We start from the raw sequence: 17373 nt of genomic DNA on the forward strand, positions 1-17373 counted from the left end.
GGAGGCTTCAAGACTCTTTTCTAGCACATGATGAGGTCGAGAAGGATCGGGAAGTTTGAAATGACGCGTCCTCGCCTCTTGTTCTACAGCTAGATGGGCAGCTTCCAGAGATGTCTGGTAGTGGCCTACTCCACTCTGCCCTTAGAGAACACACAAGCATTCAGCCGAGCATTTATTTATAAGGGGGTGTAGGCCACTTAAAGGGAATCGGTCAGCAGGTTTTTTCTACCTCATCTGAGAGCAGCGTAATGTAGACAAAGAGAAGAGGAATCCAATTATGTATCACTTAGTTTACTGGGAGCAGCAGTTCTGACACAATCTGAGCTTTTAAACATAGAAATAAGCAGAAGTGAAAAAGCTAACTCCGCCCACACCAGGCTCTCGGTGTACAAAGTCCATAGACAGTGAGCTGTTTATCACAGGAGTTTGCGTTGCCAGACTAGTATAGTCCGCCAATGTTAACCTCTTAGTGATAAATCCTTCACAGTTATTCAACTACAGCACACACTTTGACAAGTGACATCCCTGAATTCTGTGTATCAGCATCTATCTCCTGCTGTCTTCAGATTAAATAACAAAACCCTGCTGACAGATTCCCTTTAAAAGAACGTGTTGTTAGGAAATCACCTACTGTTTTTCTTCACAGTATTGCCATTTTCACACTGACCACTAGGCCTAATATAAGACTTGAAATTAAAAAGGAGCGAATATATTCAAGTGGAATTGAATTCTACTCAAATATTCCAGAAATCAGCATTCACCAACGTGTGGATTTTTTCTTTTTTTATTTGCTTCCATGTGGATTCGGCAAGATGATGGCAGTTGGGTGCCATTTTCATGAGCCGTAAAGGGTGTTCAGAGAAAAAAAAAAACAAAACCTTACACTTACTTTATTTCTCTGGCCCTTTGCTCCTGTCACCTGTACAGTCTTGGCTGCATCTTCAACCATAGCCTGCTGTGCTGAAATTGTGACGATGTAACCTTTCACGCGCATGAGCAGAACCCTCCCAGACCTTAGAGACGGATTCTTGTCTAGTTCAGCGCAAACTGTGGTGATCAGAAGATGTGCCAGGACCACACGGGTAACAGAGGGGTAGACAAGCCAGAGAGGTAAGTGGTATTGTAAACCAAGTGGTTTTTTTTTTTAAGCTACAGTGTCTGGAGAGACCTCCAGTGCACAAAAACAGGCATTAAGTTCACAGACGATAACGTCTCTGCAAGTTGAATTTGCCAGGAATATTTGTGCAAACAGGAGAACTTGAATTTTGCCAGATCTGCTGATCTCTATTTCTATTAGTTCTTTTTAGCAGCCACATAGGTAAAAGCAGCAATAGTCGGCTCCCATCCTAATGAAAAGTGGGAAAAGTGCAAGATTTATGATATTTTATAAAGATTAGGAAAATTAACAAAAAAAATGTAATACATTTACCATAAAACCAGATTTAAACAATAAGCCATTTTCTGATGACACCTTATAGAAATCTCAGACAAATACATAACGATTATCCAGGCAGCTCCCATGTGGTACCGTGTCCCGTCCCAGCAGTTCTCACCTCTCCAGTCAAAAGATGAATCATCTTGCATGTAAGCGCTAAGATTTTATCATTGTTCCTCTTGTGCATTAGTGAATGGGGGAGACGCACGTTTACACGGTTCTGGGTTTTGCTCCATCCTTCACATCCAGGTTGGTTGAGCGAGACGTCCTGATGGGTTTTCTTCATGATTATACAGTCCTGTACATGAATACAAATGGCAAATATCATCCAGGGGCAGAAATCCTTGTGTGTTTTTTTCCCGATTTGTGCCAAGTTATATAGAAAAAGTGATGTCATGACATTCTGAAAACTCCTGTCACTAAATACTGGGAACAGCATGGAAACTGATTATCTGGTTCAACACATTGGTTTTGAACCTTGCACTACAGTGGTCATCCAATGAGAGCCTAAAGCTGACTCAGTTTTTCAACATGTCCCAATGCCTGTCCACTAGAAGAGAGCTTAAAGCTATGTTCACACATTATGCAAAATTTTCACTGTGGATTGGATTATAAATCCATAAACCCATTTATTTGTATTCTACTATCGACTTGCAGGGCGAAATCTGCATGACAAATCCGCAATATGGGAACTTGACCTTAGCCTTTTGTTTTTTCAAGACCAATGAACAAACAATTTAAAAGCACTCTGCTACCTCCAAGACACATTCAAGTACTTAGTTATATAGGGAACATAGCCCCTTTAGAAAAAAAAGTTCATACCAGCAGTATATATTTTAGTGGCTGATCAAAATGAATTATTTCACATGCAAATGAGGGACCTTGGACCCACCATTGGCCGAGTTCACCCCTAAGGAAGTCTAAACGAAACGTGCGTTGGGGCGGCGGGGACAGTTACCAGCACACTAGTAAGTTTATCTTCGTACTCTCCATTTTTTTCACCACATAGGTTTGCCCTTTAGCCCTCTTTCACCTGCGGTCTCACATCCATGTCATTGCTGACTAGTACATTGCACCTTATACCTATGCTGCTACTAATGTGGATCTGGTTTACACATGTACATATGTTATTGTTGTATGTGATACTTTTAGTGCACATATATTTCTCATTAAAACATATGTTATGATAAATATTTAGGGATTTGTGCAATATCGTCTAGCATGGAACTGACATGTCTGCACTTGGCACTTTTTCTGGGGGCTGCTATTTACAAAATTATTTGGGATTATACTTTAAATTTCTTTACCTACGGCTTATTTTTACACTGTGCTGTTAAATTGGCAACATCCTGTCTCTGTATACATCGTGTCCAGTAGTTTGTTCTGATTTTCTGCAATACTATATAATTATTTAATAAAGAATACATTTTAAAGGATTATACTCTTCGGAGGTGGTTATTCACCTCCTCCCTTTGGTGTTATATTGCTACCAAAGACAGCCTGGTAGAGAGAACATACAACTAAAAAATCCCTTTATTTTTAATATGGGATAAATTACAAAGTTGCTCGTTTTTACAAGCACTTTGCAATTTCTCACATTTTTTAACTTGTGACAACCCCTTTCAGGATAGATACTGCAATCCCCGCTGCCGATCTTTGCAGCTTCAGAAGATTTATTGTTGGTGTCTCTGTTGAAGCTCTGATTAGTGTCTTCCTTGACAGGTCTGGTGGATGTTTTTTTTTCTTGTCAGGTTTGTATGTGTGTTCTAAATAAAAAGGATTCAAAGAAGATGTCTTGTTAAAGGGAACCTGTCAGCAGGATTGCGAACAGTAACCTACAGACAATGTCAGGTTAGACCCGACATTGTAGATGCGATCATGCTACAGCGCCGGCATGATTAATGTAATTTTTTTTTTGTTTTCAAAATGATAAAGATATACAGTGGGTAAATTAGGGGGCAGGTCAGTGCGGGATCAGTGACTTGTCAGAAGCTATACTGATGAATATGTAAGCAGTGCACTACATGAAGACCCCCACAGTCCGCCCCAGAGCACGAGCATATCATTAGCTGAAAACTGAACATAAAAGGTTAAACAACCACAAGACGGATTTCATCAACCAATATATAATAATAATAATACTACATTTTATTTCTATAGCGCCGACATATTCCGCAGCACTTTACATTTCAGAGGGGATTTGTACAGACAATAGACATTACAGCATAACAATAATCACATAGATCATAACAGATACCAAGAGGAATGAGGGCCCTGCTCGCAAGCTTACAGTCTATGAGGAAAGAGGTAGACACGAAAGGTGGGTGGTAACAATTGCCCTGATTGTATGGACCAACCATAATGTTAGGTGTGTAACAGTACAAACACAGAGGGCTAATGGGTGCATAAAGCATGTGGGAGAATGATGCGGGGAACCTGGTTATGATAAAACTTTTGTCTGGGCCACACAGGGATAGATAGGTTAATGTGTTGAGGCGATAGGCCAGTCTGAATAAATGCGTTTTCAGGACACGCTTAAAATTGTGGGGATTGGGGACTAATCGTATTGACCTGGGAAGTGCATTCCAAAGAATTGGCGCGGCACGTGTAAAGTCTTGGAGACGGGAGTGGGAGGTTCTGACTATTGAGGATACTAACCTCAGGTCATCAGCAGAACGGAGGGCGCGGGTAGGGTAGTATACTGAAACAAGGGAGGAGATGTAGGGTGGTGCTGAGCCATGGAGGGCTTTGTGAGTGAGGGTAATAAGTTTATACTGAATTCTGGAGTGGATGGGTAGCCAGTGTAATGACTGGCACAAGGTAGAGGCATCGGTGTAACGATTGGTGAGGAATATGATCCTGGCTGCAGCATTCAAGACAGATTGGAGAGGGGAGAGTTTGGTAAGAGGGAGACCGATTAGAAGAGAGTTACAATAGTCGAGACGAGAATGAATAAGAGAAACAGTAAGAGTTTTTGCAGAGTCAAAGGTAAGAAAAGGTCGAATTCTAGAAATGTTTTTGAGGTGCAGATGACAAGAGCGAGCCAGTGATCGAATGTGGGGGGCAAAGGAAAGCTCGGAATCAAGTATGACCCCAAGACAGCGGGCCTGTTGCTGGGGAGTAATAGTGGAACCACAAACAGAAATGGCAATGTCGGGTATAGGTACATTAGTAGAGGGAGGAAACACCAGGAGTTCAGTCTTTGACAGGTTCAGTTTCAGATATAGTGAGGACATGATATTAGACACAGCATTTAGACAATCGCCGGTGTTTTCTAGAAAGGCTGGCGTGATGTCAGGAGAAGAAGCGTATAATTGGGTGTCATCAGCATAGAGATGGTACTGGAAACCAAATCTACTGATTGTTTGACCAATAGGGGCAGTGTACAAGGAGAAGAGGAGGGGGCCTAGAACCGATCCTTGGGGGACCCCAACAGTAAGGGGAAGATGAGAGGAGGAGGAACTGGCAAAAGATACAGTAAAGGAGCGGTCGGAGAGATAGGAGGAGAACCAGGAGAGAACGGTATCCTTGAGGCCAATGGAACGGAGCATAGTGAGGAGGATCTGATGATCCACAGTGTCGAATGCTGCAGAGAGATCCAAGAGAATTAGCATGGAGTAGTGACCATTTGATTTAGCTGTTAGCAGATCATTAGAGACTTTAGTGAGGGCAGTTTCAGTGGAGTGTAAAGAGCGGAAACCGGATTGGAGAGGGTCGAGAAGAGAGTTTTCTGAGAGATAGCGGATAAGACGGGAGTGGACCAGGCGTTCCAGGAGTTTAGAGATGAAGGGAAGATTAGAGACAGGTCTATAGTTAGCGGCACAGTTTTATATCATTTTAATCAGTATTATCAGTATATCATTTTAATCAGTATGACGGCACTGACCTGACACTGTCTGTAGGTTACTATGCACATTCCTGCTGACAGGTTCCCATTAAAATGTATATTTGGTAAACCTGTGTACATGTACATGAAGTCTAGGAGCATTATAATAACCGGCCATAGATTCCACTGTTGAGCACAGCTGCAATCCACTTCAGAGTTATGTGACTGACATGAGTGCAAGGCTCAATGGACTTGCATTTCAAGGCTATGTGCACACGTAGTTTTTTGGGTGTGCGGATTTTGGAGAAAACCGCAGGTAAATCCGCAGGACATAAGTCCTGCGGTTTTACACCTCATAATGGATGAGATGTAAAACTGCAGCGTTTCTGCACCAAACAATTGACATGCTGCGGATTGTAAACTGCAGCAAAACCGCGCAGAAAAAGCCGCAGCATGTGCACTGCGCTTTTTTTTTCCATTGAAAATAAAGGTACTGTACAACGCAGCAGAATCTGCTGCGGATCCGCAGAGCCAAAAACGCTGCGGAAACGCAGCAGATTTCACTACGTGTGCACATATCCTAACAGTGACTTTCAGCTCATAGAAGCCCTGAAACCCAGATTAGTCATCATATATCCCAGAAGATGGTGCCGTGCTGCAGATTCAGGGGTCTTTTGGAGCAGGTGTACTTATATTAACAGAATGTGTACAGACTATAGCAAAGAGAGCGCAATAGGGTCTTATCCGGGTAATTATTGGAAGAAATAACAGAAATCTACTCACCCTTTCCAGGAGAGAATAAGGCATATAGATCAATTGTCAGCTTGCTGCACGTCCAAAGGTCCACTCCGTGACTGCCCGTATAAATCCTTAATGCAATAAAATTCTTGCACTTGTGAGTGCTGCTTAAAGTATCACATCCAGGTTGTATAAAGAGTTTAACCATTTCCCAACGCGTTTCGAAGTACATTACACTTCTTCCTCAGGGGATGACATGAATCATGTCATCCCGTGAGGAAGTGTAATGTACTTCGAAACGCGTTGGGAAATGGTTAAACTCTTTATACAACCTGGATGTGATACTTTGTTAAGCAGCGCTCACAAGTTCAAGAATTTTATTCCATTAAGGATTTATACTAACAGAATGTGACACTTTGTACACAGGTGGACCTTATATCACTAAGTACGCGACTTTTAAAACCAACCACACAAGTGAAGTCTGCCCTGGTCCAGCTGCCTCGGAGGAGCAGCCTGGATGCCGGAACAATGGGGATCTTTTTTTGCATTCTGCTTTTCAGTGATGTTACAGTAGAATTTGATAATTCCAGTATTTTTTAATCCTCTCCCTCAGTGATGACTGATTTATGAATATAGAAATAATGCCATGGACTTTCCAGAATTCCTCACCTCTCCAGTAAGGAGATTGATGATCTCCATTGTGAGGTCTAATAACTTCTCAGCCATTTCAGCTTTATCCATTTCCATTCCAATTGCCGAAAGGTCCACGTTGGTATCCTGTCCGTGATTGCTTCTAGTAGTGCTGAAAACTGAAATGAGAAGCAAACAACAATGTAGAGCGTCTCAGAACTCCTCCCGAATAAATGCTAAATCCTAATTGTTAGCAAACAGCTGCTGCTCCCCAGCCAGTGGGGGTAAGTGCAAGCTTGGCAGGTGTAAAGGAGCAGAATGTACCACAGAGAGTTTGTCACCCACATGATGGGTAACTTTGAGAAGGAAGAAAGATCTTTGGCTTACCGAGAGCTTTAGGATCATAGCATGGCCAGGAGTGTATTTATAAAACTTAACCTTTAATGGTACATTACAAGCATAATCTATTACGGTACGTGCCATAAAAGATAAAAAGTAAGGTGAGACAAGAGATAATAAAAATGTATCTTTTAATTCTAATTACCAAGTTAAAACAATCAGTATCGATAATAAAATAGACAGGGCAAACCATTTATCTCTAGACAGGAGCACTGACACTACTAGCCAGCTAGCCGGGTTTAACTTGCCACTGCAAGCACCCACATATCTATCTTCTCTCCCCTGATGAATTCCCTGAACAGGAGAAGAAACACATTGGGAGGTTACACGGTTTATATGGGCTACCCCTAAATAAGTCTACACTTGAGTACTGCCCCTGTGTGGGTGGGAGCAAAAGCAGGGGCACGACAAGGAGTAATACAGGGAATATTCCACTTTTATATTTCCCGCCAAGGTCGGACAGATCTGAGAATGGAATGAACAAGTGTGTATGGGCGAGATCCAACCATTTTTTAAATAGAGTACTGTTAATCATGAGCACTTGCACTTTGTAAAAAAAAATTATGTATGTATGTCCAAGATATACATTGGCTGTTGTTTTTTATATACCCATTAAAGGTTAAGTTTTATAAGTACACTTCTGGCCATGCTATGATCCTATTGTACTTGACTGGTTAGGTTTATGTGGATTAGATCACTAGCTGATTCTGTAGATGATTTTACCTAGAGCTTTGGCACTTTGCAGCTCACTAAAAACCAAGTAAAACCTGGATGATTTAGAAAATAGAAACAGAATGAACCATCTCCACATCTGAGGATTGCCAGAATTACTCAACACTACTGACATTCCTTTTGTCCTTATTGTCTTTTTTCAACAACCTAATTGGTCGTCCCCTGAAATCTCCAATAAAGATCGACAGGGTCCATAGAGCTCTCTGCCCTCCTGACTCAGAAGAACCCCCAGAGACGTTATCTGCCGCAGCCGGGGAAAAAGCAAAGTCTCACATACAATAACAAACCAATCTTAATTATGCCAGACCTTTCTAACCACACTGGCACTCAAGCCCTTATTGACCATCCTGCGAGACAAGGAAACTCCCTTTCAGTGGGGTAAAGTGACCTGCGGTTTACCTGCGGATTGGCCGGCGGCTTTCCCCTGTGGTTTGACACCTGGACAATGGAATAGGTGTCAAACCGCAGCGGAATCTGCAGAAAGCGGATTTGGCCCTGCGGATCCGCAGCAGTTCCGCAGACAGTGTACAGTACCATGCAAGTCTACGGGACTTACAATCAGCTGTGCACATGCTGCAGATTTTTCACTGCGGAAAAGCTGCAGTTTTAAATCCGCAGAAAGAAATGACATGTCAATTCTTTCTGCGGATTCCTCTGCAGTTTGCCACTTATTCCATTGTCCAGGTGTCAAACCGCAGGGGAAAACTGCAGGTCACTTTACCTGCGGTTTTACCTGCGGATCCGCACATAGCCTAAAGAAGCCAGCTCAGTTCTGGCAAAGCATTTTTTGTACAATTGAAACCAAGTTTAATCTGTACCAGAATGATGAGAAGAAGAAAATTAAAGAATGGAGAAGACTTGGAGTGGCTCATGATCCAAAGCACACAATATGCTCTGTAAAACATGGTGGAGGCAGTGTGATGGCATGGGCATGCATGGCTTTCGATGCCACTGGGTCACGTTGATGTGACTGAAGACAGTAGCCGGATGAATTCGAGTGTACAGGGCTATACTTTTTGCTCAGATTCAATCAAATGCAGCAAGGTTGATAGTACAGCGCTTTACAGTACAGATGGACAACGACCCAAAAGCAACCCAGGAGGTTTTTTTAAGGCAAAGAAGTGGGAGATTATGCAATTACTTCATCAATCAACAGATCTTAGCCATATTGAGAATGCATTTCACATGCTAAAGAAAAAAAATACTTAAGGCAGCAAGACTTACAAACAAGTAACAATTCAAGCCAGCTGCAGTAAAGGCTGACAAAGCATCACAAATTAGGAAACCCAGCGTTTGAGGAGGTCCTTGGCTTCCAAACATCAGGCAGTCATTGCCTGCAAAGGATTCTCTACAACAGTGGTCCCCAAGCTTTCTGACCTAGAAAGTCACATTCAGATCAGAGAGGGGCACGAGCCACATCCAGCTCCTTCCACTCTCACAGTAGTGGCAACCAGAGCCCTCATTACAGGTATAATGATAACCAAAGATTTTCCACAGCTAATGAAATCAGCTGTCATGTGCCATAAACATGGATTTTTGTTAGAACTCACCGTAAAATCCTTTTCTCCGAGACGCTCATTGGGGGACACAGATACTGTGTGTGTGGGTGTATGCTTCTGCCGCTAGGAGGATGACACTAAGTGAAAAAAAGAGGTTAGCTCCTCCTCCGCAGTATACACCCTCGCCCCTATTGCGGGCGGAAATCAGCTTGGTGCCAAAGCAGTAGGAGGACAACAAAATCAGCCTTAATACAGGTACATGTCTAACGAAAAACACCACCCCTATATCAAATAAGTAGACATATTAATTTAATCAAAACAAGAGCCAACTGGCTAATAGGGTGGGTGCTGTGTCCCCCAATGAGCGTCTCGGAGAAAAGGATTCTACGGTGAGTTCTCACAAAAATCCATGTTTCCTTCGCCTCATTGGGGGACACAGACTGTGGGACGTCCAAAAGCAGGGCCTGGGTGGGAGATTGACTCACCGACCCAAGCTACATGCACCTTTTGTTTAAAGGTGTGCCACCGCTGCTTGGAGAATCCTTCTACCCAGGCTCGCATCCGCTGAGCCCTGAGTATGGCTATTGTAATGTTTGGCAAATGTGTGCAGGCTGGACCAGGTTGCTGCCTTGCAAACCTGTTCCGTCGAAGCTTGATGCCAAAGCGCCCAAGAGGCTCCCACAGCCCGAGTAGAATGCGCTCTGATCCCTGCTGGAATCGGCGTGCCTCTAATGCGGTAGGACTCCTGAATAGTCAAACGAATCCATCTGGCTATGGTCGATTTTGAGGCAGCGAGTCCCTTCCTGCGCCCTTCGGGGAGCACGAACAGCATGTCATTCTGACGAAAGGGCGCCGTCCTCGACACGAACCTCCGGAGGGCTCTTACCAGGTCTAACGTGTAAAGAGCCTTTTCCACATGGTGCACCGGTGCTGGACAAAAAGAAGGCAAGACAACATCCTCATTAATGTGAAATGAGGACACGACCTTCGGGAGAAAAGGAGGGGCTGGTCTGAGCACCACCTTATCCTTATGGAAAGTGAGGAACGGAGCTCGGCAGGATAGGGCCGCCACCTCCGAGACCCGCCTGATAGAAGTGATGGCCACCAGGAACACTGTAAGAAAATGTTCTTATCGGGAGAGTTGGAAGAGCCGGACAAAATTGCAGACAATTCTTCTCGAAGCTGAGGTTGAAGTTTATTTGGAGATACAAGGCAAAACAGATACAGAATAACAGAGGAGTCGGAATATGCAGGCAAAAACAGGAATTCAGACGGGCAGAGATTTGCTAGGAGGTCTAGCGGTGATAAGGCTCTGTGCCCTGGCCATGGTGAGGCACAGTGGCATGATGGCGATGGAATGGCAACAAGCAACAGTAACAAGAGCTTCTTATACATTATCAGAACAAAGAAAGCTGCATTTTGCCGCAGAGGGCATTAACATTATAATTCTAAGGCGTTTTCATGGTAATCTACAGAAACGTGGTTTAGAACAGAGAATATAATGACATAATACGAAGATATTAATTAACATTTCTCCAAGCAACACTAAAACCCATAAGTCATTGGTATCTATGGCTACTGTCCTAAAATCTTATTGTCTCCAATCGATCTATGTCCATAAATTCTTACATCCTGACATTCTAATTACTTTACTTTTCGCTACCACACTATCACGTATAAGCATATTGACCATATATTTGGTGACCCTATTCCCCTATTGATCCAATCTTCCTCTATGCACATCTACTGAAGTTGGTAAGAGACGTGATCTCATTTTCCATCCTCCATTTAGTACATGTTATTAGCTCTTTTGTAAAAGTTGAATCTTCTCTAACTTTCAACAAAATGGCTGCTAGAGACAACATGGCCGCTCAGTATATTATGGCTGACCATTCTCTTACAAACACCACTTTCCAGGAAAGGTACCTCAAAGACACATCCTGCAGTGGTTCAAATGGAGCTTCCTGCAGAACACTTAGTACCAGGTTAAGGTCCCAGGCGTTCATAGGCGCCCTATAGGGAGGTACCAAATGGGAGACTCCCTGAATAAAAGTATTCACCTGCAAATTGGTAGCAATTCTGCACTGGAACAAAATGGATAAGGCCGATATTTGTCTCCTGAGGGAACTCGGGGCCAAGCCCGAGTCTAGGCCCGACTCTAGAAAAGCCAAGATGTTGGGGGATCGAGAATCTCAGCGGAGAAACACCACGGCCTCGACACCAAGTTTAGAACACCTTCCAGGTGTGGTGGTAAACTCGTGCTGAAGCAGGCTTCCGGGCGCTAATCATTGTAGCGACCACCTTGCTCCCGAACCCTGCCCGGCTTAGAATCCAAGATTCAACACGGACACGCCGTCAAACATAGGGCCCCTGAGTTCGGGTGGCAAATTGGCCCTTGAGAAAGTAGATCCGGGCGCTCTGGTAGACGCTAAGGGACGTCAGTGAGTAGCAGCATTAGATCTGCGTACCACGCTCGACGGGGCCAATCTGGGGCCAGCAGGATTGCTGGCACCCCTTCAGTCTTGATCTTTTTGAAGACTCTTGGAAGTAGTGGCAGCGGGGGAAAGAGATACGGGAGGCGAAACTGGTTCCATGGCAGAACCAACGCATCCACCGCGATTGCCTGCGGGTCCCTGGCCCGAGCGACATATGTGGGCACATTGGCGTTCACTCTGTAAGCCATCAGGTCCACATCCGGTGTTCCGCACCGCTGACAAATCTGCTGGAAGACTTGGGGATGTAGAGACCACTCTCCGGAAGCAAGACCCTCCCGGCTGAGAAAGTCTGCTGCCCAGTTTTCCACGCCCAGGATGTGAACTGCTGAAATCACTGAGTGGTTTGCTTCGGCCCACTGAAGAACATGCCCTACCTCGCGCATGGTTGCTCTGCAGCAAGTGCCCCCTTGGTGATTTATGTAAGCCACCACCGTGGCGTTGTCCGATTGAGTTTGGACAGGGCGGCCTGCTAGGAGGTGATGAAACTTCTGGAGTGCCAGCCGAATTGCTCGTATCTCCAATAAATTGATCGGGAGGCGTGCCTCCTGTGGCGACCATCGTCCCTGGGTTGTGTGGTGGTGAAACACCGCTCCCCAGCCGAGGAGACTGGCGTCAGTTGTCACCACCAGCCAATGGTCTCCCCTGTGTCAGAGAGGAACTGGTGAGAGAGAGAGAGAGAGAGAGAGAGAGAGAGAGAGAGAGAGAGAGAGAGAGAGAGAGAGAGAGAGAGAGAGAGAGAGACTGTCTGACCTGAGAGGACAGACGACACTGCTGATCGAGCGTGAAAGGGCTCTTGTCCCAAGCTGACAGGAGGGCGTGCTGCAGGGGGCGAAGATGGAACTGGGCGAAAGGTATCGCTTCCATTGCTGCCACCATTTTTCCTAGAATCCTCATCCCAGATCGGATGGTATGAGGGACTGGTTGGCGAAGTGCCCGGACTCCCTGCCGGAGAGCCAGTGCCTTTACCTGAGGGAGAATCACCAATCCTCGGCAAGTGTCAAAGATCATTCCCAAGAAGGAGATCTTCTGAGCTGGCACAAAGGATGACTTCTTCACATTGACCAACCACTCTAAGCGGGCAAGAGTATCCAGCATGATGCTAACATTTTCCTCGCATGCCCGTATTGAAGGGCCTTTGAGGTCATCCAGATAAGGCAAGACGACTATGCCTCGAGAATGCAGTATGGCCATGACAACTGCCATAACCTTTGTGAACACTCTGGGAGCTGTGGCTAGCCCGAACGGTAGTGCTACGAACTGAAAATGTTGATCGTTGATGGCGAAGCGTAGGAACCTCTGATGAGGAGGAAAAATGGGAATATGCAGATATGCATCTTGGATGTCTAATGAGGCCAAGTATTCTCCCTGCTCCATGGCAGATATGACTGAACGGAGAGACTCCATCCAAAAATGTTTGATCCTGACGAATCTGTTCAGAAGCTTCAGGTCCAACACAGGCCTGACCGACCTGTCCTTTTTGGGAACCGCAAAGAGGTTGGAATAGAATCCCTGAGCTCTTTCGTGTTCCTGCACTGGAATAATGACTCCGTTGTGCTTGAGCGATTTGATGGCTCCCAATAGAGCCCTTGCCTGGGCATCTACCCTGGGAAGCTGGGAAAGAAAAAACAGTCTTGGAGGGCATCTGACAAATTCTATTTTGTAACCCGAGTACACCAATTCTTCTACCCATGCGTCGTGAGAGACGTTGGCCTAGACGTGGTGAAACCAGAGTAGGCGGCCGCCCACCCTGCTGGTGTCGTCTGGTAAAGGCCTCAAGTCATTTGGCTGATGATCTTTGGGATCTGGATCCTCTCGATCTGGCCTGTTGAGCACGCATTCTCCCCAATGGGTTGGCTCGACATGAGACCTGCCGCTCCCTATCCTGGTTGGGGTGGCCTGAGGCGGCGGAATTGGGCCCTGTAATCCACCCGGGGTTGCGAAAACGTGCCTGAAAAGGGTGACGAAAAAGCGGTTTGACCTTTTGTTGAAGAAACCCGCTTTATCCTCCTGTGGAGTCAGAGATAAATTGGTCCAACTTTTCCCCAAATAGGCGGCCGCACTGATAAGGCAGGGAAGTCAAGGACTTCTTAGAAGTAGAATCGGCTCGCTATGTCCTCAACCACAGGGCTCTTGTGATAGCGATTGCATTAGCGGCAGCAAATGCCGAACAATTGGCCGCATCTAAAGACGCATTAATTACATAGTCTCCGGCCATCACCATCTGACCTGCGACCTCCGAAATCTCTGCAGGTAGATCCTGATCCTGCGCGATCTTGTTTAATGTTTCTGACCATGATATCATTGGCCTTAGCTACCCAAGTTGCTACAAACGAGGGAGCGAGTGGAGACCCTGACGCCTCATATATTGACCGAGCTAAGCTCTCAATAAGGCGGTCCGTGGGATCCTTAATCGAGGAAACACTTGAGACAGATAACAGGGTCTTAGTGGCCAGGCGTGAGACCGGCGGATCCACCATCGGGGATTCCATCCATTTTTTACGGAGGTCCGGAGCAAATGGATACCTTGTTTCGAGTGCCTTTTGACCCGAGAAACGCCGGTCTGGACGTTCTCTATTCCGCTGCACTATGTCCTCAAACTCAGGGCGAGAGGAAAAAAAAGTTCTGTGCAGGCGCTTCACTCGCTTAAATGCCACCTTATGCCCCGTAGCCGCTGCGGGATCATCCTTAATCCCCAGGGTCTGATTGATGGCTTCTATGAGGCTGTCCACTGATTCACGTGACCCTGGAGTATCCAGGTCAAAGGACTCATCTGAGTCGCAATCCGAGGTCTGCTCGCTATCAACCACTGGTGATGGGGAGCGAGAAGCAGAGCTTACGGATGCCAAGGCACCGGATGGACTGGGCGACACCGCGTGGATTCGTTTCCTCCGGGTCTGCCATGAGTGAGAGCGGCCCCTGCAGGCCGGAGGCTCTAGTGAGGTGGAGGTTCCTTCTAAAGACAGCGTGCCACAGTCCCTGTCCCTATCTGGGGCTTGAAGGGACTATTGCTCTCGTGACGCCATGGATTGTGACAGTGATCGGGCCCACTCCGGGGGATTTGACACATTGGTCGCGGTCGCAGGGGAGGGCTCCTGGGCGCGTTCGGAATCGCAGGCTTCGCATAAACGCTTGCTCTGCGCCCACGGAAGCGCAGCCCGACAAGAGATGCATGCAGTGTAAAAGAACGTGTGCGCCTTTTCCTTCTCGGACATGCTGTATCTGTCCGCTGCTGGGTCTATGGGGAGGAGGTAGCACCTCGTTTTTCCCTGTAGCGTGGCCTCTCGAGCACTTACCCCAGTCCTGCACCCCCCCCCCCCCCCCCGACGTGGATCTTCCTTCAAATCGCGCCGACATCTGCGGTGCGCGACAGCCTGTGAAAACGGGCCTAGGGGCGGTACTTCCGCTTTACGGCCTAGCCGCGCTCCGAAGCCGAGGCCTTGATTTCTATCGTCGCCCAGTGCAGGGTGGAAGTGGCGCGCGGTCCCGGGGGTGAGACTTCCGGCCGCGGCCTAGATCCGGCCTCAATTTTTCCCCCTACCCGACCGGCGGGGGGGCGTTCTGGCGCTACTGACCGATGCGGCGTTCCAGGTTGCCGCCTGATGTATCCTCTGCATGGCTAGCACTGTGGGCTCCAGCCCGAAGACTTCCAGGAGCCCTCCCAGACCCTCTCTCCGATGATCCTCTTCCGCCTGCAGCGCAGGTATATGAGTGGGTCTTTGACAAAAAAACAGATAGGACGGTGCAGGCACCCCTAGCTCCATCTAACCCCTTCAGGGGGTGAGGAGAGGGACCGTCCGCCACCTTGCAGCACCGCAGTCTGAGCATTGGTGGAGCAGTGGGGGCCGCACGGACTAGTCTTGTGCCTCTGTACAGCCCATGGTTTCAATACCTAGGGGGGCTAAGTCCGGCATTGTGTCCCACGCTGCGGGAGAGGATACATGGAGGCGACACTCACGTGCTCGCCTGTTGTTGGTTTGGGGAAATCGGACCCTTTCAATAGGATCCGTTGCCTCTGTCACATCTTCATGGGAAAAAGACGAAGACAAGGTCTGGAGAAAAACCAGATGTGTGCCTCCATGGACACGAAGCAAAAAACTGATTTCCACCCGCAATAGGGGAGAGGGTGTATACTGCGGAGGAGGAGCTAGCCTCTTTTTTTCCCACTTAGTGTCAGCCTCCTAGCAGCAGAAGCATACACCCACAGTCTCTGTGTCCCCCAATGAGGCGAAGGAAAAAAGTTGCAGGCTCATCGCCGGAGCCCACAGCGAACAGGGGAAGCCAACCATAGACGCAACTATACATCTAAGGTTGGAAAGGGGTTAACTTTACCAAAAAGAAAAAAAAAAACATGTTTAAAAATTTTCTGTGTTGCTGGAAAGTTTCTTACTACAGTATTAATTAGAAGGTTCTTTATTTTCCACTACTCGTTTCAATGACGAATTGGCAACGTAATGAAGTGTAAAAAAAACAAAAAACAACAAGTCCTTTATAAAGATGTCAGTATGACACTGAAACACGTAGTGGACAATAAAGAACCTTCTAATGAATATTTTGCAGCAAGAGACTTCTTTCCAGCAAAGCAGCAAATTTTTAAACATCTTTTTTTTCCTATTTTGGTAATTTCCCTCTGGTGGATCATGCCCTGGCCACAGCGCAGGGGCAGCTGGCTATGTAATCCTTTATAGTGGTTGTGCCTTCATACAACCACCCAAGGAGTGCAAAACTATTGTTTTTACTGTCTCCTATATTAGGGGTTTACCCTATTGTGTGCCTCTTCCTTCACAGTCACGGCTTATTCATCTTTAACTTTAGACCTGTTACAGATCATTTCATCATCAACGTGTTGAATTGTTCACAATACCAGTAATTTTAAATAGGGGTGCCCAAACTTTTACATGTCACAGTATGTCCAAGTGCACTTACTAAAAAATCATTAAGACACATTCTTCACCCAGGCAAAAAAAACAAATCCTCACCATTGGAAGTTGGTAGAACCCACTTTCTTTAGAGGAGTTATAGTTAATCATACGGAAAAAATTATAGCCACACATGCAGAAATCACCATAACTGCTACTAAATGGTTTCACTGGGAATCCTTTCTGGCTTCTCCATCTTACCAGGCAACTAGGTCCTTTCTCCGCACCTAACAGTTTTTTTACATCCACCATACCCTCTACTTCCTTTATGACTTCTCCGTTTGAAGGTTTTTTTTTTTTTATCATGTATAATATAGTGTATACTATCTACTGTTTAGATTAGTCCTCATGGTTTCCGAATGCTAAGTTTCTCTACCTTCTATCTCCTTTCTTCACTACTCCTTTAGGCTAGTTTCACGCTAGCGTATGGAGGAGCTGCGGAGGGATGCGGACTTCCTCCGTGAAGCTCCGCCCACGGCCGCACCTCCACCGCTCAGCCTGCATACCCTATCTTTAGCATTGGGTACGCAGGCCGTGCCAATGTATGCGGTTGCCTCCACATGCGTTGTTTTGATAGTGTGGTGACTGCACCAAAATGCAACATGTTGCGTTTGGCGCAGGTCGCTGCACCGTCAAAAGGACGCATGTGGAGGCAACCGCATACATTGGCACGGCCTGCGTACCCAATGCTAAAGATAGGGTA

The 17373-nt window shown here is 46.2% G+C and overlaps 1 protein-coding gene across 4 annotated transcripts in view; it reads right to left on the reverse strand.

Moving 5' to 3' along the window:
• Positions 1–17373, reverse strand: part of LOC141074235 (uncharacterized) — a 72050-nt gene that overhangs the window by 18749 nt on the left and 35928 nt on the right. For all 4 annotated transcript variants that reach the window (XM_073561824.1, XM_073561822.1, XM_073561823.1 and 1 more), the window contains 2 exons: positions 6669–6808; positions 1554–1733 (listed from right to left, as the gene is read on the reverse strand). In XM_073561824.1, coding sequence (XP_073417925.1) covers positions 1554–1733; positions 6669–6808 — 320 coding nt within the window. The remainder of the gene's footprint in view (positions 1–1553; positions 1734–6668; positions 6809–17373) is intronic.

The sequence above is a fragment of the Dendrobates tinctorius genome, unplaced genomic scaffold, assembly GCF_039654945.1.
Source record: "Dendrobates tinctorius isolate UK_male_01 unplaced genomic scaffold, ASM3965494v1 ptg000331l, whole genome shotgun sequence".
Classification (NCBI taxonomy): domain Eukaryota; kingdom Metazoa; phylum Chordata; class Amphibia; order Anura; family Dendrobatidae; genus Dendrobates; species Dendrobates tinctorius.